This window comes from Perca flavescens, chromosome 7, assembly GCF_004354835.1.
Source record: "Perca flavescens isolate YP-PL-M2 chromosome 7, PFLA_1.0, whole genome shotgun sequence".
Lineage (NCBI taxonomy): Eukaryota > Metazoa > Chordata > Actinopteri > Perciformes > Percidae > Perca > Perca flavescens.
The window spans coordinates 21,502,094-21,525,789 of NC_041337.1; the positions used below are offsets into that span (position 1 = coordinate 21,502,094).

Consider the following 23,696-nt stretch of genomic DNA (forward strand, 5'->3'; position numbering starts at 1 on the left):
TGGAGCAATACACTGTAAAAATGAAATAAAGATGTTTTCAGATGTGATAACTGCCTTGACGAGTTTAAAAACATGGGCATTCTGGCTGAGACAAAATGTAAAACATGTCATACACGTTTTATCCATGCATCTGAAAAAGTGTCTCACTATATGTCACTCTGGATCAGAGAAGCAGCTAAATGCCAAATGAAAACACAACCATACACACAAACAAACAACCACACACACACTGAAGGTTGTGTTGCTAGGCTCACTATAAACTGTTGCTTGGTACCTTCCCAACATACTCCTCTTTCATATATAGTGATCTCCGCAGACAGCTGAACACTCTCACTTTACCCTTCTTGACCTCAGTCACATGGCATTCACACCTGTGGCTGCCTCTGCACACACACAAACCTACCAACTCCCACTCTCCCAAAACACACAGAAACACAGGCCAAATATACACAATGCAAAACACCTACAACTTTGAATGGGAGAAAAAAGGCAACGACCTGCACGTAGAGCTGGTTTAACAGTATTTTTAAGGACAACATGGCATGGGAAGACATCTGTGCATATGTGTTTGGGGCTTTGCTATACTTGCGGTATTTGATTGCAAAAACATGTACCATGGTCACAGATACTGAAAAAGTTAAGGTGACAAACTAAACAATTTACATAGTGTCAGATGATCAACTTTATATGGCAATATGGCAAAAGAGAACACTTTCAGATTTTCAGAATACTAAAGGATGAATTTGATATTTTGGGAAATAATATCCTTGTTTTTTTCTTTCTAAGAGTTTGATGAAGAGATTGACACTGCTCTCATGTCTGTAGGATAAATATGAAGCTACAGCAAGCAGCCGATTAGCTTAAAAACACTAGAAACAGGGAACCGCTAAAGGTCACCAATTTTGCTGGTTGTAACCTTTTATTTAACAGACAAACATGATGTTTGATCTTCTCATCTAACTCTCAGCAAGAAAGCATTAAGTGTATTTCCTGGAATTTTAAACTTCACTTTAACATTTTACTTTCCCTCAGGTATGAGAGATATGAGAATATACTATATATATATAGTTATTTATTAGTTTTTAGGAGACATGGAACTTTAAATATTTATATACTTTAAATATATATAACTTCATATTTGCTGAAACTGACCCTATGTTCGAGTAGAACTACATGAAGCAGGTAATTTAAAAAAAATAAATCTGGCTCCTCTGGCACCACCTACAGCCTGATTTGCAAAAATCCACAGCTCCCTGTTCAGATGCACCAATCATGGCCAGGGGGGGTGTTTAACTGCGTGTCAATCACTGCTCATGCACACGCATTCATTCTCCCTTGTGGGGGGAGGGGCTTAGAAAAATGTTTTGGGCTTTAGCAGAAAGGGGGGAGGGACTGAGAAGTTGTCGATGTTCAAATTTTTTGGCTAATGGTGCGTTCTTTTTGTCTTGTAATCGCGACTAGTAGCTTGAGTGTGACGTCACATCCGTGTCGAAAAACGAGAAACGAACTCGGGGTCCTCTCTGTTCAGACAACTTGACGAGTCGTATATACGACCTCGGGGGCGTTCTTTTTGCAACTTCCGGTTTGTAACTCCGAAAAATGACTCGTAGATCGACTTCGGTGGACAAAAAGAACGCACCATAAGTCCTGGATCTTCCCACTCCTACCTACAGCACCTTTAAAGTGATTTTCCACCCAAATCAAACATTTACCCCGTAGGCTTAAAATATGGCGTTAAAGGACAAATCATATTGATTACAATAGGTTCTAATGGTGACAAGTTTTTACAGCAGACAAAAACAATCCCCAGTGGTTGAAGAAAATTCTCCACTTCTACATTGTCCATTTATGTGCTCTGTTATTAATTTATGGGATCACTAAAATATAACTGAAAAGATAGATTGTGCCTGGATTATAACTTGAATGCAAATATGTTAGGATTTAAAAGGTGTACATGCACTATTGTGTTATTGTGATTGTGTTAATTGGACCACTACACCTTCTGTGAGAGGCCATAGACGTTTTGACCCCATCAAAACTATTTATGACTGTTCAGCTTATGGGAGTGTATTCAGAGCAGAAATAATACAGAGGCCTTGATGCTCAAACAAAGACCGGAACAAGAGGTGTGCCCGATAGCAGACCGACAGAGGGTAGACAAAATAACACTTTACAGCACAATAGCCCTGCCGTCAAGTACCAACTACTGTAGATCGCAATTCAAAAGGAAGCTAAAAAAGTAATTTTAATTAGCATGTCAATATTGTGTGTGCGTTTTGAAAAAAGTTTGACAATCTTAACAAAACCTTTTTGAGAAGATGTTCAAGGTAATGTAAAGCAACTTACAGAAGGACAAATATGCCAGATAGTAAATTATTAAATGTGTGCAAAGACCAAAGAAATATGAAAATGAAAATTATGAAACGTGGCACAGTAAAAGTCTAAAAAAAGATCATCACAACATGCTGAAAAGTGGGCAGCCATAGTCCAGAACCCACCTTCAGTTGCAATGCCAGTACCTTCATCAAAGGCAATGGCAGGAGTTTCCTAGCATGCATGTCTTTTATGGTGTGAGGAAAACCGGAGCACTTGGAGGAAACCCACGCAAACATGGAAAGAACATGCAAACTCCACACAGAAAGGCCTCCCACTGGGGTTTGAACGCAGAGTGTGATGACATCAGTGTTAGTGTTTCCCCATTGGCCATTGCCCTTCAAACTGTATTGGCGCTACACAGGTTTTACCAATCGCCTATCATTCAGCTGATTAACTTCCTCAATACAGTGGATGTTGTTGTTGCAGCTGCCACCCATTTCAACCGTTTTGCATGGGTAGAGTAGGCTACGTGCAGATGATTGCTGTGTGTGTGTGTGTGTGTGTGTGTGTGTGTGTGTGTGTGTGTGTGTGTGTGTGCGTGTGCGTGTGCGTGTGTGTGTGTGTGTGTGTGTGCGTGTGTGTGTGTGTCTACCTGCTCCTCTCTGTGGCTCACTCCTCAGACAAATGAATGTGTGGAGCAAATGTAACATGTAACAACATGTGACCTATGTAATAAAATTAAAAAAAACAATCACCAACAGCAGTGACACAAAGCTATTTCTTAATAAAGAAAGTGGATGGGTTTCGATTTGTTCATCGTGCATGCAATTAGGACATCAACAGAGTTCCAAAGAAATCATGAACCTTGTCCAACATACCATCACAAAAGATGCCCTTTCTTGTTGCTGACTCAGACAAAGTTCCATGAAAGTGAGTGAAAATAAAATTTAAATGTATATGATCAACTCAGTGTGTGACCCACAATTTCCAATGTCCGTATTTGTTACTTCTGAATAAAAACAATATTTTTGGTCATTTCACTAGTTTACTATAATCATATTAACTTGTAGTATGTGACAAAAACATTGATCTGCTGTATTGAGAAAAGGTAAATAGACCCTGTTGCCAACTGGCATTAACATCCATTCTGAGTGGTCGGATCACAAGTGGACAGCTCCAAGTACAGCTGAAAATGATCTCAGGATGCATTGAGGACACATTGAGATCTCAAAAACCACATTTGGAAGTGGTTTGAGCTGCATGTGTCCACATTCTAATAGCAGTGAGAACGGGAATGTGTCCTGTGTCTACATTAAAGCGGAACTGCGTAATCATTCAAAGTGTTTCTCATGTCACAGAAACCACTGAGTGAAAATTGTTTTTTTTCCGATGTTTTTGTTTCTGTGCTGCCTTCTTTCAGCTGTTAGCTCTCTGCAGCACTGTTGCCTTGAAAAGGCAGCCGTTGGTATGCAATAAAGTTATTTTTAGTTTCATAAAACGTCCCCAAATTCATGAATATGTAGGATATTACTACAAAACGTCCTGCTCTTAAATTGTATCCTTCTGTTATTCATATTGTCAGAGCTCCATAGCGCTGTGTGGAGTAAGTTGGAGACGGAGTGGTCAACGCAGCGGCTGGGAAACTGTTTAATTTCCTTTTAAGTTCTTCACAATAAAAGTCCTCTGTTATTTTGGTATTTAAATGGTTTTATTATGAAGCGGCAAAATCAGGAAATGTTGGGTCTTCAGCAGCAGTTACTAACATGTTGCTGCTGTGCTCCTGACGACTCCTATAAGCAAACATGAGACGTAAAATAAAGCAGTTATAAACTAAACTTCAAACCACAGCGATTCAGTTAGAAGCTACAAACGTAGCTGAATACAGAGACTTTTAAAAACATATTTTTTTCTCCTGCACAAGTCCTGCCGCCCGTCAGTAGACATCCTTGTGTCGGCAACATACAGTTTATGGTCACAGACTGACTGTGGGCAGCGCTTTTTCATTTTTCACTTGATTTATGCGAGAGTAATACCTAACATTATAAACACACAAAACCAGCCTATATGCAAACAGGAATGATGTACGTGTTTATTTGCATATAGAATGGGGGACGAGAGATCCGATCACAAGTGGTGACTCAGGACGCAATTGGAGACACATTCTACTGAAAACACACATACCAGAGCTATCTCCTGTGATCGGATAACTTCAGGAGGACAGATGTTAATGCCAGTTGGAAACTGGGTCATAGTTAATGTGACTTTGACTGATCTTGCCTTCAAAGGAGGGCCAGAGTCTAATTAAGATTCCTTCATGGTCATCCTGTGTGAGAACTTTGGCACGTCAGAGTCTCTGTTGGACACCTGATGTTGGGGGCCTCGTATCCAGACTCCGTTTTAGTGGCCTGAGGTGTGACTTTAGCACCGCTGCTCTCACCCGCTGAGTCTGGATAAACACAAGCGAGTGACTTCTTGGGGAGAGACAAAGTTCAACCCACCACACATGGAGGGAATGACATCATGAAAATTACATTTAGGTCTCTTCTTTTGAACAATCTGATACATGTAATAAAATGAAACTGGCAGTTTAAACTTTAAGGAAAACATATACATACATATACAGAGACGTATAATTTACATACAGTACAATTATATATGATTGGTCTGATTTAAGCAGAATGGGGCTCAATTACATATATTGTTGTGGCGAGCACAGACTGAAAAACAATTTTTTTTTTTTAAATAAGAAACTATGTGCGCTATTGTAAGGAAACTGCTCATTCAGAAACTGGAGTGGGAAAAAATGAATGGGCTGTTTGCCTTTCTGGATTATAGTGTTGCTTTTGGCAAGGCACCCGGTATTTCCCCTTCCCGTTTCCCCAATGTTACACAAACTGTAGGAGTGACATCTACTGTAGTAATCTAAACTTCTAAAAAAACAGGCACATTTTCAGCTATTCAGACTTAAGGGCCCTATGGCCACACTAGAGTCCTGTTAAGGTTGCTTGAAACAAGCTAGTTCATACAATCTCACGTAAGTTGTCCAACCACAACTAACAAAAGTGTTTAAAAGTCATTCCAAACAGCCTCACCTGAAAGCTGGGCCAAAAAGCCTGTCATACAGAAGGGTGAGACAAGATAAACAGTAAAATGGGAAAAGTGGTGCAAAATTTCAGACAGTCTCTCCTCAAAGGTATTCATGATTTTGCACTCAGTTGTACACACAAAAGTGCATGACAAAGTTATGTTTGTCGGATTAATGGTTTAAGAAATAAAAGAATGGTCAGAAGCAGACCCCCAAACTCTGTCATTGAAAAGGTGTAGGGGAAGGGGTTTGAAGCATGCTGACCCTATGAGACTCATTTCATACTAGAACTAAAGTTGTTGGATGGTTGACAAAGGGAAAGACAAATTTGCTTTACCATTAGTTGGACAAAAAGTTTGGCCTCAGGCTATATCCACACTACTACGGTATTATTTTTAAACAGTGTTTCAAAACGAAAACACTCTCTGTTCTCACAATTGTTTTAGCACAGTTTCAGAAATAATCTGCGCGTGCCGGTAAGGCTGGACATGGAAATTGTTGCAAATTGTTTGAATAATAGCTTGCCTCCTGGGCGTGTAGGCAGTAGTAGCATTGACGTTGTATTTTCAACATGTCAAGTACACGATATGCTTGTTGTTCATTTTGTTTACACTGTGAGAACACTTTTACTACATTAGTGAAAATAAAAATTTACTTTTTACGGGTTTTAAAGCTGGTTCATTGTTCTGTATTTCGGTGTCATGGTAAGAAAAGACAGGGAAAACAACAAAAGAAAATGTTTGATATTAACTATTTTAATTATTTAAAAAATTTAGAAACCTCTGTTTTAGTCACACCTTTCCAGTTACTTAACAGTTATTGCTTTTAAAATGTGTTAACATAGGTTTAGATGGTAACATGTATGTGTCAACATCATAGACTGTATAAAATAGGTCAACATTTAGCATGTTAATATGTTTATCATCCCTCAAACTAGTTATTTTTTCAAGGTTTCTTGAATTAAGTGTTGTTGAGTGACAAAGTTATGATAAGATTCATGCTCTGGGAACCTTGAATACCCGGACCAAAACCTAATTGTGTGCCTACTTCATATTTTATTGTATTTTGGGGGCAGATTTATAGGCTACCTGTCGACCCACTCTGGGTTTTGCACCTAATATACTGTAGCTTCATTGTGCAATAAATTGGTGGAATTCTTGTGAAAGAGTTAATCTTGGTAAAGACTGGATGATGCACCTTAACTGAAACTGGACTGATCTCACAGTAAAAAAAATCCCTGGTTGGTTTTTTCTAGTTGGCCGTTTTCCTTAAAGGAATACTGCGACAGACAGGTGAGTCATCATGATGCTGCATGTATTATCACGTTCATCGTTCTGCTTTTCCATGATGATCCACAACCAGACTGGAAAGGTGCTTTCACATAAATATAAATGATTACCTCATTTAACACCAAAACCAATGTATTCATCTAGATTACTCAGTAAAATAATCAGATTACTTTCAACTGATCCAAATCAAAGTAAATAAATAGAAAAACCATCAGGGCCCTTGCAACTAACAGGACAATGGGGATTCAGAGGATCCATTTTAGTAGGGAATCACAGATACAATCCAAAATATTTAAAAATATGTTTTTTAATGTTCACCTAGAGCTGTGAAGTGGGTATTTGTTTTGTTTTCCACATTCTCTATTCCTATATACATTTTTTCTTTAAACAATATTCTCAGTGTTACCTAACATGGAAACACAGCACTCTCCCGCATGATGTAACAATCCTTCAGGTTTATGTTATGGCCACCAGTTTTAATTATTTCAATTTTGTTTCTGAGAAATCATGTGCTGCCATCACACATATGATGTGATAAAAGACATTTTCTTTGGTCACCTTGTTTTAGATTCGGTTACAACACATGCAGTTCAATCAGTATTCTTCGTTGATTAAATTACTTGGCCTTGTCATGAGCTCTGTAGCCCATCAAACAGGGTAACAATAATACAGTATCTGGAAGACTGAAAGGTGTCAACAACTCTACAGTTGGTTTAAACAAGCTGATAACTGTGCCTGAGGCGCATCTGTTTTAACAATCCGGCTGAACAGGTTGGCATTACATGACAGCGAGCAGCACACGTTTCATTTTGTGACTACAGCAACTCACCACAGACGATGACCTAATTAATGAGCTAACACGAGATTGTTACAGATGTTTGACACCTCCTTCTGATTGATAAGCCCACTTGTCAATGGAAAATGTTTTCTAGTTTGAGTCAGGAGTGTTTCAACCTTAAACATATTATTATGACCTTAATTCTTAAATGGTCTAAAAGGCAAAGTAAAAAAGCTAATTTAATTATGTTAGAGGATTAACTTCCCAATTAACTTTATTCGATCTTGGCTGCATTATCAAAATGAATGTCTTGTTCCATTATACTGTATATCCCTTGAGAAGAAAATTTAAAAACAGAGGAAGAAAAGTTTATTTTAGGGTTGCTTGTTTGAGTGAGTTTCATTTTTATAGGTGATGGGTATTTCATTTAGGAACAAACTCTTACAAGGCAAGAGTTTGTATGCACACAAGATGTTTGCATACACCTCTTGCCTTATGAAAATTAGAGCCATTGAATACACAAACATCCTGTTTAAACTATCCTCCCTTCCCATCCCGACAACTGCTTTAAAAGTGATGAAAGGAAAATATTTCATAAGACAGAACCAAGAAATTCAGTGTTTGAAAAACAATGTGATACCAGATGCATTTCAGATGTTTTTGTTTATTTTTAACATCTACAGTGTGTTTTCTTTTCAAATTAGCTGAACAAAAACCACAACCATAATACAACACTTCCCAGATACTTAAGTTTCAAAATGATACTGATGTGTTGGGCCAATAATACATAGACTACTTAAGTGTGCAGGCATTTTTCATGTCTGGGCATGCCAGTGGAAGCACACATCTTCCCTTTGATTGACACTCACCATCCAGTGTGTTAAGTGACCACTGATTGTCAGTGGTGAATATAGCTCCATATGGCTCCTGGAAGGTGTGAAATGGCACACTTCTCTCTGAACCCCATGTCTTTGTTGTTGGGATTGAATTAACAGACAATGAGGCAACTCACAGAAGGTGCGAGTCCAACTGGTTATTCACCCCACACACACACACACACACACACACACACACACACACACACACACACACAGCCTGTGACACAGCCCCAAACTCCACCCCTCTTAGCAGACACACTCTCACCGGCCTGATTATACAGCCCTCACCCTGCCCACTTCTCTCAGTACAAGTCTAACTGCAGCAAGAAGCGCACTCTTGGATTACACTCATCTATCACAGGAGTACAGTTTGTCTTCAGAGCAGCTCCAAGCCCCACAGAGCACAGCAGCATGGGGAGCAGCATGTCATGTGTCCCCCAGCATAACTTCAGATTCTCCAGCAAGAGTTTCATACGCAGAAACAGGTAAGAAAAGAACAATTTAAACCAGGTATTCTTACTGTACTTGTGTCAGTGGGTCATCCCATCAGCTGCTGTTTCTTATTTTAGACTGTGATTCAGCTGGAAGGAATTCTTGGTTTTTCTCAGGGTTTGAGCACTGGGGTTAAACAGAGGTTGTTACATTTGTGAGTCCAGGGTCAGGATCATATGGTAATACAGGATTGTCCCGGAGTCGTGCCTGAGCGGTGCCCGTCTGGCCAACAGTGTAAATGATCCAGTTACCATTTGCCTCCTCTTTGCATCTAATCTGCCAGCTGTTAGTGAATCTGGTTTCCCTCCAAAATCAGGACGTGACCCCATTCATTATCATCTTCACATGTGAGCAATTATAGTTAATAGCTGATAACATCTGGTGTATGGCACCTGATATATAAGTTAATAGCTTGTAGTGATCTGACCTGAAGGCTTTGAACATGAATACAGGGGCTGACTGACATTGGTTATATGTAGGTGTTCTAGTTTTCTTTAATCCTCCAGGATTATATGCCTGGGCATGTCACCTTTGGTACAGCCCACTCTGCTGGACCACCACATCTGATTCTAATTAGCCTCTGCTCCAGTCTTCTTCCCTGTGCTCTGATGATTCAGGGTCTGGTTTTGTCAAATGTGCCATGTAGCTCTTGGTTTTCAAATAAAAACAGAGGCATAGCAACCCCCAAAAAATACGGGTTTCTGAAACCCAACGGCTTATGCTTGAACACTGATACACCTTCCAAGTTGGGTCGATTGCATAGACAATACGTTCAGTGTTCCAATTTCCTGTGTACCCAACTAACTCTTTGTGTTGGTGAATAAGGCCAGGCTCAGGTATACCCCACAGAGGAGGAATGGTGGTTGAATGCCAGAGCAGTGACTTGTTGGGTATGCACATCCGCTACCTGTCTTATTATCTACTTTCATCTTTACTTTGCAACTGTGGATTGCATCAGTGTGCATGGTTTTCATATTTTTCTTTGTGCATGAATACCTTGTAAAACATGAATGTAGTGGAATAGCATCACTCACAACAACACTAATCAATGATTGTTGCTGGACATGGACTTCCTGATTAGTCAGACCTTGATTCCCACCATGGAAACAAAAGCCTGCGTTGTTGCTCTGAGGACACTGGCACATACAGCATATGTGCAGATAAACAGATTAACTACAGGCTTAGATTGTAAAAGCAGTACCCCAGCCTTATCATTGCCGTTAGGGAGCTTCCTCATAAAGATGTGACACTAATGGTAACAGATGAGGGTCATGCAAAACAAAGAAGGACATTGAATGCTGATTTTCCTATGCATATCCTCGCTTTCAGAAACACAAGACCTGATTGTTCTTATCATTTAAATGGCTGACATTGATGGAGCGAAGACAAAGGGCCTCCGGTCAATTTATATGACATGAGACACAAATCATGATTCAAAGTCTTTAATCTGCTGTGAATTTTTTAAATCTCTGTCAGTGATTCAAGATTTAGTGTGGAACTTGATTGCTATGGGGAAAAAAGTATAAACAGAGAAATAAGTCACAGACCCTGAATTTAAAATGCAACTGTTGTTTTTAGGTCAACTCTCCATCTGACAACAGTAGATGACAGTGAACTCCCATAAACAGGAAATATTCCTTGTTGACACTGCTTTAAATGAACTGAATAGCAAACATAGAATATATGCTGAACATTGGAGAGTGAGTGGTAACACATGGTTTTCCTCTCTCTTTGGCAGCAGTCGCCTGTTTCGTAAGAATTACCCCCAAGAGGGACAGGAGAAGTCCAACAGCATCATCAATATCCTGTGCACTGTCACCCCCAGAAAGGTAAGAAAATCCATCAGCTGGCAGATGGTCATAGCATAAAATTTAAACATCTGTGTACCAAACAAAACTGCTATATCTGCCTATAAATGTCAACCTGCGTGTGATTTTAACAGCAGGTCTAACTGGCTTATTCATGTCTAAACTTCACCAACATTATGACCGGTTGCAGGAAATGTCCCATAAAGATCTGCAGAAGATCGACAACATAAAATGGGATCCTCCATTCCCTTATGACCCGGCCAGTGGCTGGAAGAAGAGCAGCATCAATGTGAAGAATTACGGACGAATGATTCACAGCTCCAAAGTTCGTTTCCGCTTCCTCCACTGCCAGGTGAGTGGAACGAAATTACTTTTTAATGACTATATGTTGAAATATCAGAAAAGCCACTTTAGAAAAAAAACAAAACTAACGCTGGACAATCCTTATTGTGGTTAATGAGGTCAATGACCAAGCCTACAATGACACATCGTGACAATCATCTGTGTGAAGCCAATATGAGTGTCAAAACAAAACCGGTGGAGAGTAACAGGATGTTGTTCTGCGGCCACCAAACAAACTGAAACTTGCTGCTGGTATAGAAGTGGTGGCTGGCTGTGAATAATCCAATCTGTCCTCCACAAAGCGGACCGCAGTCTGTGTTTGGACATGCTCGCCTTTGCTGTAGTTGTGAAACATCTCTGAGATAAAACCTCAGGGTAGAGAGAGTTTCTCTGATCCCAGAGACTGATAGAGGATGCACCGGCTCCACACTATGGGAACTGCAATTTGTCAGAGCTGTGACACAACAGCTGTCTAAAAATGAAAAAGATTGATTGAATAAATGGCGTCATGATGGCAAAAGAACACATTGTATTATAACAGAATATACTATCAGACAGGAAGGAAATTACTAATGAAGCCATACATGAGTCATTAAAGAAAGAGAGGATTACTGTAAAAAAAGTTGCATTTTGTGGTGAGAACATTCCCTGTTGGTGCTTGAATCACAAGACCAAGATGTTCCAATATAAAATAAATAATCAGGCATTACCCCCTTGCAGAGATTTAAGGAATAATTAATCTCATATCTCATTCTTCATATGAGACAAACATCAGAACAGACAATAGAGTAAAATATGGGCTTCCAGACATGTGCCTATGTGCATGCAGTTTCATTAAACAACACCAAACCAGCTGATTTTACCAATTAGTTTTCTAATTAAAAGTGTGCCAATCTGTAAAAATCAGCTGCTGAACTGTATGTGAGTATTTATAATACTGTAAAACAGGGATTGTAGTTTTCTTGCAAGACATTCATTCTCACAAACACGACTCATTTTATCATCTGTATCTCTAACTGTTTCACCTTTTAACTTCAATTATCTCTGCAGGATGTACATGACTGCTACCTGGATCTCTTCCAGACGCACCTTCATTTTGTCTCCAACAACACAACCGGACTGACATACCAGGTGAATTTTTAAAAATGTTTTTAACACAGGTAATATTATCACAATCCTACCTTCAAATCCATGGTTCAGCAGTATCAGCTAATATCTCAGGGTTGATTGTTATAGTTTTAATATGTACCTTCTGACACATACCCTGTAAACCAGCTTTGTGTTGGTAAACAGAAAGTATGATGATGCTTCTTTACCTGTCTCATAAAGCATTATCAGCCTTAAATTATCATTTTACTGTCTGTTGAGAATTAAACCCCATGTCAAAAAGAGAGACAGCTAAGCACCTGCATACAGTATTAGTCAGACTATAGATGATGGTAAATGTCAGGCAGACATGAATACATCATCAGCTAACAAGGCTGACGTCAGCGTTAAGGTGATTCAATTCTTTGTTACAATTTAGAGCTGAACAGTTGTCTCAAACAGAGCAAGGGAGATGTTGTAGAAACTGCTTTTGGTATGTGAATGAGAAAATGTTTCTTCTGTCCAAAGAATGGTGATCAAGCTTTTTGTTGTTTTGTGTGCAGGGAACTCTTCCGTTGAAAGAGCTCACCATCTGCAACCTGCAACAGAACTGCAACCACAGCCAGCCCCAGGAATTCGCCTTTCAAATAAACGGTAAGTTTGACTTTACTAAAAAGGACACAAGTGGGTGTTGGCACCAAGCCCTGGGAAGTTGTAATTATCAGTTTTTTAGTTTTATTGTTTGTGTTGAATTTAGCAAATGAATCACACAGACTGGATCCAGCTAATCCAGCAGTGGCTGACTTCAAAATTCAATAAAGGAACACAGAGGATAAAATAGAGTTGGAACAAAAGTCCTGGTCTTTTTGCTCATATTTCTTTCAATTTAATGCTTCTAATATATCACTATTTTTAACCCCTGCTGTTGGTTGGCTATGTTTGTCCCTCTGATCAGTTATGGATCAAAGTAAAAATTCTCCTCACTTATAAAACCAGAAAGAAACCACACACTATTTTCAAGCTGCAGCATTTCCTATGTTGTCACATTCCAGTGATTCAAAGGTGCCGCAACCCGCTTCACCTCCATTCAACCCCTAGACTAACTAGAGCTGGGCCCCCTTCACCCTTGGTCAGGAGGCCAAACCGGCCTTAAAAGCCCCGCTTGTTAGACAACAGGTGCACTTCAGTCAGCCCAGCTGTCGTGCAGAAAAGCCAAGCTACCGCTCTTAGCCTTGCCACTGCATATAATCTATGGCACATTCCTAAAACTGCTCAGGTTAATGCCATGTGTAAATACCACTTAGCTTTTAAACTGAATGAACAAAACCAATCTGAAACGTGACTTTTTTTCATTAAGTAAAAATAAGCTGCTGTAGTGACTAGAGGGCTTTGGTCCTTGCCTGGGAAACAACAAAATTTGTGAAGTCAGGGATTAAGGTAAAATTACTCATAAAAATCCCAGTCATGAAACATGTAAGGTTTCTGTGTTTATATTTCTTCACCCTTAATATCTTACTGAAATCTGAACACATCTCTGCTGTCATAATATTGACACACTTTGGTGTTGCTTTCTCATATTTGACTTTGCAATTTCCCGGATCAAGCTTGTTATTTTGTGGTATTGTATTACAGATGTTTTCATTGTTCAGTGTGAAGCTTATTATTTAGCTTAAAGGATGCATCACTGACAGGAAACATGCAAAGGAAGCATGACCAAATTCTGAGTCAAGTGAAAGATCTCATGTAGAGAGGAAATCTCTACATGAGATGCGTCTTCCTCTCGCTGAGCTGAGAATGTGAATCAGCTTTAGCATAAAGTGGGTTAGTGAGTTAGAGAGTGACGAAGTAAACGCAGCATGAGAAAGTCTGTAAAAATTCCCGGAAGCCTTCACATGGTTTGAGTTAATGTGGCTGTGAAAGTATAATGATAGTTAATTACTTTTAACAAAAGTTAATGACCTCTGTAAACTGACTGAAAGTTTGAATGAGAAAGTCTCATTATGTGCTCTCAGTCCCAAGACTTTTCACATAACTTAATTGCTTGAAATGTGGAAAAGCATAACTTTTCAAGGGAGTCAAGTTCTACAATTAAGAGCTGGGATCAAGAGAAAGTCAACAGATGAGTCCAGAGTGGCTGCTTATTAAGGAGCGGTCAGCACTCTATGGTTCCAGACAATTACAGTACAAAGCAATAGGGTTGGAATGAAACAATCTTTGCTGGTTATCTCTGGTATGTGTGGAACTGATAGAGGAGGATTCCAGCTCTTTTCATCCCAGGTCCTGTTCATTCCTCCTGTGTAAGCAGTTTGTGGGAGGGAGAGTCTGCTCTGATTGCAGTATGATATATTTTACAGTTTAATTTTAGTGTTCATTTCAGGATTTTTCTGCATTTATAATGGGTGTGTATCTACCTTTTTTTACAACCTGGACCCCATTTCCCCAGGCCGGCGCGAAACAAGCTTCAATGTAACCTAATGTGGCAATTGTGTAGTTTTGCTTTTTTTGGGCTACTGACCCGCTCAGATTGTTACTAAAAGTGTCTGACAACATTATCGATCTCAGGACGTGACTTTTTGTCCGAAGACAGTGGTGTGGGGAATGGAACGCAACTCGAGAAAAAGGTGTTCAGCATGTCTGTTGTTTCGGAGAGGGTTACAGAAATCATAGGCTCCTGTTATATAAAAGTTTGTCAGTGCCATGGCTCAATATTTAAATGGTTTCGACAATGTGGATGAGGTCGTTATAATTGGATGGCCGCCTGTATTCATTTGAGCCAGAGTACAACGTTACGGACGAAGCGAGAGAGAGAGGAGAAGGGTGAAGCAGCGGCTGGAGGGCTGCCGGGCTACGAACCACTGTTTTAATAAAATCTTTGAGATAACACAAAACCTTGAATGTATTATAGCCTAATGACCGCACGAAACACTGCGCACAGCTGCAGCCGCTCTCTCTCTCCTCGTCTGCTCTTGATCCGTAGCCTATACTTCATCCATAGACTATAGCCTACTCTGGCTCAAATAATTACGGGCGGCTATCCAATTATAACGACCTCATCCACAATATCGAAATATTTTAAATATTGAGCCATGGCACTGACAAACGTTTAGATAACAGGAGCCTGTAGCCTACTCTGAAACAACAGACATCCTGAACGCCTTTTTCTCAAGTCGCGTTCCTCTCTCCACACCGCTGTCTTCGAAAAAAAAAAGTCACATCTTGAGATTGATAATGTTATCAGACACTTTTGTCACACACACACACACACACACACACACACACACACACACACACACACACACACACACACACACACACACACACACACACGCTTCTTTGCTTGTCTGATAATAATACAGAGTATTTATATTTTCAGCCTTTTTAGTCAATTTAAAGGGCTCGGAAAGAGAAGCCTGGGTGACACGTTCCCTTTTTGAACTTGTGACCTTTGCACCCCCCAGGTGTCAGCCTTAACCCCATCATCGTCTACTGTGCCAAACAAGAAGAAATGGACCTATGGTTTGGCCTGCTGAAAGAAAACATTGAGGCCAATGGGGGCACACCAATTGGACCCGAAAACTTCACCAGAGTGAAAGTAAGTTTAACAACACTTTTTTGATGATACCTTGCTCCAAATAGCCTTTGTTACATTGTATCAGGCTGCATTACAGAAAATGGGCTCTTTCATTTTTTTTCTTCTCAAATTCAAACAAGCACTTGAGTGTGGTCATCTTTTAATCCACCTGGTGGATTAGCCAGGAAAAGGCTTTGGCTTTAACCACTTTGATAAAAAAACAGGGAGTGTGTGAGTGTGTAGATTTCATGAGTCAAGTAGGTCACTGCTGGCTCTCCCTGAGGCCTGGATACTAGAGAGCGGCATTGACCACATCACAGCCTATATTAAACCAACCCTCACATCTGCAAAGGGCTAAAGTGCTGACTCCACACCCACAGGTGGGGAAATGGCTGATGAAACACATGACCCTAGATGTGTCAAGACAGAAGAAAACTGAACTGATGATGCTTTTATAAGCCTATAGCTTAGGAGCTTTAACAATGTTTAAATTTGCTGAAGGGCAGAGCACTGTTCATATTTACTTTGCTGATGATTCTCCTGTGCACCTATCATAGCTAAACCAGGACGAGACTTCTGAGGGCAGAGAGGAACTGAGGAACTCCATAAACAGAGAGCCCATCTACGAGTGGGAGGGCTCTCAGAGGGACAGCCTTGGCACCATCACCTATGTCACTAAAGTCCGACTGCAGCACCTGCCATGTCAGGTAAGACATCACTGCTGCTTATCAAGAGTAAATCACTATGACCAGTCACACAGAAGTAAAACAAGCTATCTCTGCTGTTGTCTGAAAATATACACAAATATATACTCTGGGAATTTTTCACATGATGAATAAAAGCAGGATAACATCAGTTCTAAATCCAGGTGACTCACATAGTTTTAAAAGTTGTGCAACACACACATTACGTCAATACAATGAAAGGAGTCAGTGGAAAGGGTGTAGTCCATATTTTGGCAAATGATACCTCTCCTGCAGATTTAACACAATTTTCTTTATTTTCCTGTAAAGGTGTAAGACCGTGTCAGACACCTGCAACCAACTGTTGATATGACTCAATATGACTGAACCGAAACACAAATAAATAATGCTGATAGCAGCCAATAAAAACAGTACCGGTAGTCATGACACGGCTTGCATGGATATCAGTAATTAATTCACTGTGGGAAACAGCGGCAGCCCTATTGAAGTGTGTGAGATTTAGGGCCTGGGTGTGTGAGAGGCATTTGCCCAGCTCACGCAGTGACTCGACTCACCTCACAGCTGGAATGTCAGCTGTCTGTCCAGACACACCCTCCCAGAGGGAGAGGAAACATAAACTCTCAGTCTGCCACACCTTTAAATGCCCCAATAACTGGTTTGACTTAAGATCTTACTGGGATTTAAACTGTGCCTCTCAACAGAGGATTAAAGGATAATACAGTTTTTTTTTTGTTTTTTTATAAATGTTTGCACCAGGTCTCACGGTTGCCTCTTAGCTTTGTGTTATTCATAGTCTTATCTTTACACAGTCAGAATAACTGGAGTTATCAGGGCTTGTTTTATTAACTTCAGAATAAAGTATTTGGTGCCATTCCTTCTTGAACAATATCAAAACGTGAAAACATTCCAGAGGTAGATCAATTACTTTAAATTCGCTTTGCTTTAGGTTTCACTTTTACTTTATTGTGCCAGACTTGATAATTTTCCTTTCACCTTGCACACAAATGAGAAATTGACTTCTCCAGAAGGAAATAAACCCTCTTGTTGCCTTAAAAATGTTAACATGTATCGTTGTCTACCTATTGTTGTAGGATGACTTTTGACACCATAAAGTCATGAATGATTTAATGGTGAAAAAAGTATGTAGGGAAAAATGACTGTATTGAAACAACTACACGCACACACACAAAGATAATGAGTGGCTGTAATCTTGTGTCCACAGGAACAGAGTGACAGACTGCTGGTAATGTACCCATCTACGCTGATCATCCTATCAGAGGAGAATGATAGGCTCTTTTACAAGGTACGATTGACCTCACTGACCTTTTACTAACTTAATCATATCCTGGGTGTGTGCATACAGTATATTAAGTGTTTGCATGAAAGATTTGTGTTAAAGAGTCATTATGATTACAGGGAAAACTTCCACTCAACATGTTTACTGTGACCACACCCTGCCAAGACGTGAAGCCCAACACCTTTATGATCGAAGGTAAATATACTGAATCAGTGAGCTGCTCTACTGCAGTGTCTTTAGCAGTGTACATTCTTATGCATGTTTAACGCTGAGTGGCCTTTTCCATATATCTGCTAGCGTCACAGTGTAACCATGAATGAGCTGGTTTAAGCCCCAGTGAATGACAATCTGACTATAGCACATTCCAGTGAGAGAACGGACCTAATGACTTTGTCCCTGCCAACTCTCTTCCCAGGGAAGCTGATCAACCCCATAGTGGTGTCGTGTCTAGATAGGGCCGAGTTCTGCGACTGGATCCAGCATTTCAAGAGTGCTGACGTGCCCGTTCTCAGCCCCCCACCCCCTGTGTATGACATCATCTACACCCCAACGAACAGAGAGGTAAGGCCCGCCCTCCTTCCTTTCAACAATTACACTACTCAAGTATGAAGACAAGTGATAAAGACAGATATCATGGCCCTGCCTCTTTTGTAAATGTACATTCAACATGAATATGATTTACAAATATTACTGATACTAAGTCAACAGTCCAATAGAAGTTAAATATAAGAAAAAAGTTGGTTCTTTGTCAAATATTTTATTTTTATACAATTTTTTGTCCTATTATCTCTAGGCTCCACAGTTTGATAGGTGGAGTGGAAACAGCCATGGACGCACTGATTCTCTTAAGTTCAGCCAGTCACCGAGTGAATGTGGGACCCACAACCTTCACTTACCCATTCATAATGACAATCCTCTCTCCCCAGGATACTCCGAACCCCTTTGTGTAAGTCAGCTGTGTGCTCCTTCTTAAGTTCAAGTGTTCTTGAACTAATAAACTGAAGCAAGCACACCAACACCAGCACAGATATAAATGTGGTTAGTCGTTAGTTATACATTGCTAAAGAAAACCTTGTGTTTGTTCTGGTGGAGCTGAGCAGCAACACCTTTCTTTTAAAAAGTTAATTATTAAGGGAGGTCTGGAGACCAAACCACTCCTCCTGTTACAAAGGATCAGGTGACGATCCCCAGGCCTTCCATTAAAAACAATCAAAACAGCCAGTAATCTTTCCCATAAATGGCAACTTTTGGATGTAGGGAGGGAGTCCCTTGGCACATGTTGATTCAGCAGTGAAAAGTTTGTTTGTAAAGTTCAGTCTCTTTTAAGAAGTACTGAAGCACTTATTATCAGTACTTTTGACCAAACTTCCCTGGCCTACTGCCCATCCAATGGACCTTTTTCACAGCAGACAGTTTGACTTGTCATAGTAGGAAAAGCCTAGCTGAAATTGATAACCTTAACGATGGCTCAATTCCATCAAGTGTCCCAGTAAGCTATTCCAGTGAGTCCGCATGCACAATACCAGGGCCTCTCCTAAGTGGAATGCAGCCATCATTAATGGTTTGGAATACACCTGTGCTTTTCCTACTATGACATGTCAACATGTCTGCCGTGAAAAAGGTCTATTAGTTTAAAGTGGAAAGGGCTCAGTACCCAGAAGATTGTTGTTCAGCTCCTGATCTGAACCACTGCTCTCCCAAATAAATTCACATTCAGGCGACTGTGTTTACTACTAACAACTAAATTATAAATAAAACTAATGCTGTAGAGAGGAGAAACAGTTTATAATACCTGATGCCACCTGTGTTGAAAAGCCACAAGTCTTGGCTGACTTGTGCCCTGGGTGTTTGTTGTCCCTACAGTACAGCTCCAGTCGTCCCTCCTCGACGGAGACGGCCCGCCTGGGCAGCAGGACCAACAGCGTGTCTTCCCACACCAGGCCCGAGCGCGACCTACGACCTTTGTCACTGCGCTACTCTTCCCCTCAGCGCAGCTCCTACCTCCAGCCTGTTGAAAGCTCAGTGAGGTCTCAGGTCTACAGCACGCCCTACTCTGCCCTGCATCGTGCCAGCCCACAGCGGCTGGAGAAAGCCCCGCTTGTCAAGGTAATTCAGTCTGGCATCTAACTTGATAACTAAATATTTTCCTGGACGCTGTTGACTTATTTTACATGTCATGAGATCAGTAACTAAAATAGACACACTAAGCAGTCCGCTTAGAGGGGTCATGTATATGGTGTTAACAAATAGGGTAATAGAAGCATTAGTGCAGAATTGAGGTTGAAAGATTGATCTATTTGATGGTGCTTGGGGGAAAAAGAGAAAGCTCTACTACAGCTCATAAACAAAACTTAAACCACCAAATAGAAAACATTTACTATACTTGATGGGTATCCCTACATTACTATAGCAGTTAGGAGATCAGTTTTTATACACAACACTGACAGCTGAAAGCAGATTTGGGAGACAACAGATTGCTGTCACACCAGCCCTGCTGCAGATCATGAATAGCATTGGTCCAAAAACTATATTTGGTAATCTGATCCTACAGTGTGGCTTATTGTGATGTGACTCATGATTGCATTCTGTGAGAGAGAAAGACAGATAGCGGCAGAAAGACGGAGGGGAAATTGGCAATTGATTTTCCTGTCATTGCTTGGTATTTTAAACTAACTGTTTGAATCTTTTGTGATCAGTCCAACAGCTGGAGCACCCCTCAGACATCCCTGAACTACTCCCTAAACGCCCCCCAGCGCCACTCGGACATGTGTGCCCCCAGACAGCCTTTGTCGCCCCTGTACGATGAGCCCTGCAGCCCTGAAATCTACTCACTGAATGAGGCCAGGCCAGTGGTAAGTGGGTCAACGATACTGGATCCTTAGGCTCAATTTACACCTGTGCAGCCTGTCTGATATCAAGCAGTGCACCACACACACACACACACACACACACACACACACACACACACACACACACACACACACACACACACACACACACACACACACAGTAAAAAAATACTTTCTTATTTCTTTACTTAGCTTAAACCGTTAATGCAGAGACTTGGACCAAGTGTGAGGGGGCTTATTCACATGCATGTAAGATTTAATCATTGCTAAATCTAAATCTATTAATCACTTGTTTTACTATTCTTGGTTAAATATCCTCAAACCAGCTCAGTTACCTTTGATTATATGGAAAAACAGTGAACTTGAACAGTGAAATTATCCTTAATGTTAACCATCTAAACTCCTGTTTTACATGTTTATAGCTTCCCTACTTTGACACATGCCCCTTTGTTCTTTAGCAGCAGAGCTGGCAAGAGCCAATTGAGCAGCACCACTACCACCGTCAGGAGCAGGGCCCCCAGCTCCTACCCTCCTCCTTCCAGCTCCGCACCCCTCCCATGGGCAGGCGCTGCAGGAGAAGCCTGGTCCTGACCAACCCCCAGGGTCAGGCCCTGGGCCTGGAGATAGAGACTCCTCAAAGCCAAGCAGAGCAGAGAGCCGAGGCTGTTTCGAGGCTAAAGCTGCTGCCTGCACCAGGCCAAATGCAAGAGCAGGTGAGAAACACAGAGATACTCATCTCCCAGGACACTCTGGTTTCTGGAATGCTGTGGTACAAAGTGCAACAGTAATGCACTGTATGATAGCAGTGTGCGTCTTGTTCTGCAGGAGATATTTGAACAGGTGCCACAGATGAAACCGATATTTTTGGGAACATGAGAAAATGTTTGTCATAGCTGATTATGGGAAGTAACTTTCTTTTGTTTTCACATCTTTTTATAGATTGTCCTCCCGTCGAGCTCTGTGAGGAACACCTCTCAGGTGCCTTATGGTTACTCACCAGGTAAGGACTCAAGGCATGCAATCATAAACCTGACAAACATTCCTCTGTTTATGTGTAGCATGCCTGTGTGTGTAGTATGTTAACTACGTATGTTATATAACAGTTTATAATAGGGCTCGAGTGAAGTGAAAATAAATTAATAAATGGCGGCATGCGATTAAAAACGCAGTCCTTAATCGCATCGCGATTAACGCGTTAATGCTGACAGCCCTAGTTTATAATAAGTGGTTATATGCTTCCAATCATTCCAATAAAGATTTTTTTAAAAAGTAGATTTCTATTGAAAAACAATGGGCACTGTTGCAAGACACAGCTATAAAACTGCGGCATCATATTTCCTCACAAGTGTGAGTTATGAAAGTCCTCGCTAGCAGCCGCCTTCCTAAATACTACCAAGGACAAAGAACATTGCTCACACTCCATTAAACCTTAAATTGAACACTGCATGCACTTTGGATTGATTGAACTCTTGGGTCTTTCAGCAGGTAGACAGAAGGCTAAATGCTACTTTATTGAAAGTGCAGGAAATGCGCAAAAGTGCCAACGAAATGGAGCTTAGTGCAGCTCTAAATGGCATTTATGCAGATGTCCCATGTGGGGGAAAGCCCAGTGTAAGAGAACACTGTTTCACAGACAGGCTTTACTCCTGCACTGTGATTGACAGCACACAACTGTGCAGGGTCACACATTTATCTACAGGCTCTTTTATCACAACTGAAAATGTGACTAGAATTGACCTGGTAATTGCATTTCACTGTGATAACAGCTTAAATCTCACGTGCTAATTATTTAATCTGACAGGTTGCATGTTTCTACACAATTAGAGTACATGAATAACAAATGAAGGTGGTGTAGTACTGGCATGTTACACTACCGGTTTTACAGTAAGACTATATGTTGGTACAAGGCCAATCACACCATACTATGTTGGAACTGTGTCCAAGTTTATTCAGTCAGGGCAAAGTTTGTCTTTCATTGTTTGAAACTAAAATCCTGGGAATCTTCTCTCGCTCCTATAGATCACCACTCGTACCTTGAACCCACAGAACCAGATGACCAGGAAATGGACTATGACAACATTTGGGAGTATGACTGTGATACTGGAATGATTCAGCCAACGTCTGGAATTTCGACACACTGGACAGGATTAGAATTTGGGGCCAGAGGCCTTGGTGCCATGGCAACCCAGCAGAGATGGTCATAAAACAAAACAATAGCCCGGCACTTGTCTGGACGTGTGCAAACACCAGATCTGTATCACTGGGATAATAAAAAGCAAACTAGCACAGCCTGTGTTGCTCCTGCTGCATACAGTATTCACCATCAAATCCCATGAACTGCATTGTTAGAGGTTGGGTAGTCAACCAGAGGAATAATGAGTGCAGGAATGAAGACGAACGGGCTAACAAACTGTCTGATATGTAGCAGTCAAGAGAGAATACAGCAGGATATACAGTGTAGCTTACATGTTACTTTTTATGTATTATATAATTGCACTACAGGTTTCAAATGTAGTGCAAAAACCTCCCGTTTTTTAAATATTTAAAGTATTTTCTAACATGCTGTCCAGTTTCCTTATTGTTCTATATTTCTTTTTACTTTATTTAAAGCTATAAAAAGCATTCCATCAGAGCTTGTTATAGTAAAGGATGTATATTTTTGTAAATGTTGTAGATTTATTATTTTATTATGCTACATTATCAAGGCAAGTAGATGTGTCTTCAACTGACTGCCTTAAAGGTGCTAATGTTACTAGCACTACAGTACTGTAGTGATACCTGTGGCTTAATTTTTCATTTTTTTTTGAGGTGTTTATTTATATTTGGAAATAAAACTGCAAAAATGAATCAAGTTTATCTCTATTTTGTTGTATTCTAATTCTACTCTTAAAGTAGAAGTGGCTGTAATCAACATTTTTTATAATGTCAATGTATCAAATAACAATGTAAAGATTGCTCGTAGTGATGAACAACCCGAGAATTATTAGTTGGGCTTGGTATAGTTTCTAAAATCTTCGATACCGATACCGTGACTTTGATACTAGTTCCTGAATGATACTTTTTCGATACTAATTTTGTAAAATCCATTTAAACAAAACAAAATTACAACATTACGGTACAACTCCTTTACACCTATTTCACACACACTGTAGTTAAGCCTCCAAAGATACAACACACGTGTGTTTGTGTGTATCTTAGAAA

The 23,696-nt window shown here is 40.4% G+C and overlaps 1 protein-coding gene across 1 annotated transcript; it reads left to right on the top strand.

Moving 5' to 3' along the window:
- Positions 1-8,630: 8,630 nt before the first annotated feature.
- plekhn1 (pleckstrin homology domain containing, family N member 1) lies at positions 8,631-23,292 on the top strand. The gene is made up of 16 exons (XM_028583410.1): positions 8,631-8,831; positions 10,577-10,667; positions 10,837-10,998; positions 12,039-12,119; positions 12,638-12,728; positions 15,533-15,666; positions 16,203-16,352; positions 17,572-17,652; positions 17,766-17,841; positions 18,062-18,207; positions 18,440-18,592; positions 19,510-19,752; positions 20,343-20,498; positions 20,954-21,208; positions 21,435-21,495; positions 22,515-23,292. Exons 1-16 carry the CDS (start codon positions 8,758-8,760, stop codon positions 22,697-22,699), a joined length of 2,139 nt encoding a protein of 712 aa, XP_028439211.1. The 5' UTR covers positions 8,631-8,757; the 3' UTR covers positions 22,700-23,292.
- Positions 23,293-23,696: the final 404 nt, after the last annotated feature.

What these genes read in the sequence shown, in the direction of transcription:
- plekhn1 (XM_028583410.1), top strand. Translation starts at nt 8,758, where the DNA reads ATGGGGAGCAGCATGTCATGTGTCCCCCAGCATAACTTCAGATTCTCC. An exon ending in GCACTGTCACCCCCAGAAAG is followed by an intron (nt 10,668 to 10,836) that starts GTAAGAAAATCC and finishes GACCGGTTGCAG; the next exon opens with GAAATGTCCCATAAAGATCT. An exon ending in ATTCGCCTTTCAAATAAACG is followed by an intron (nt 12,729 to 15,532) that starts GTAAGTTTGACT and finishes TGCACCCCCCAG; the next exon opens with GTGTCAGCCTTAACCCCATC.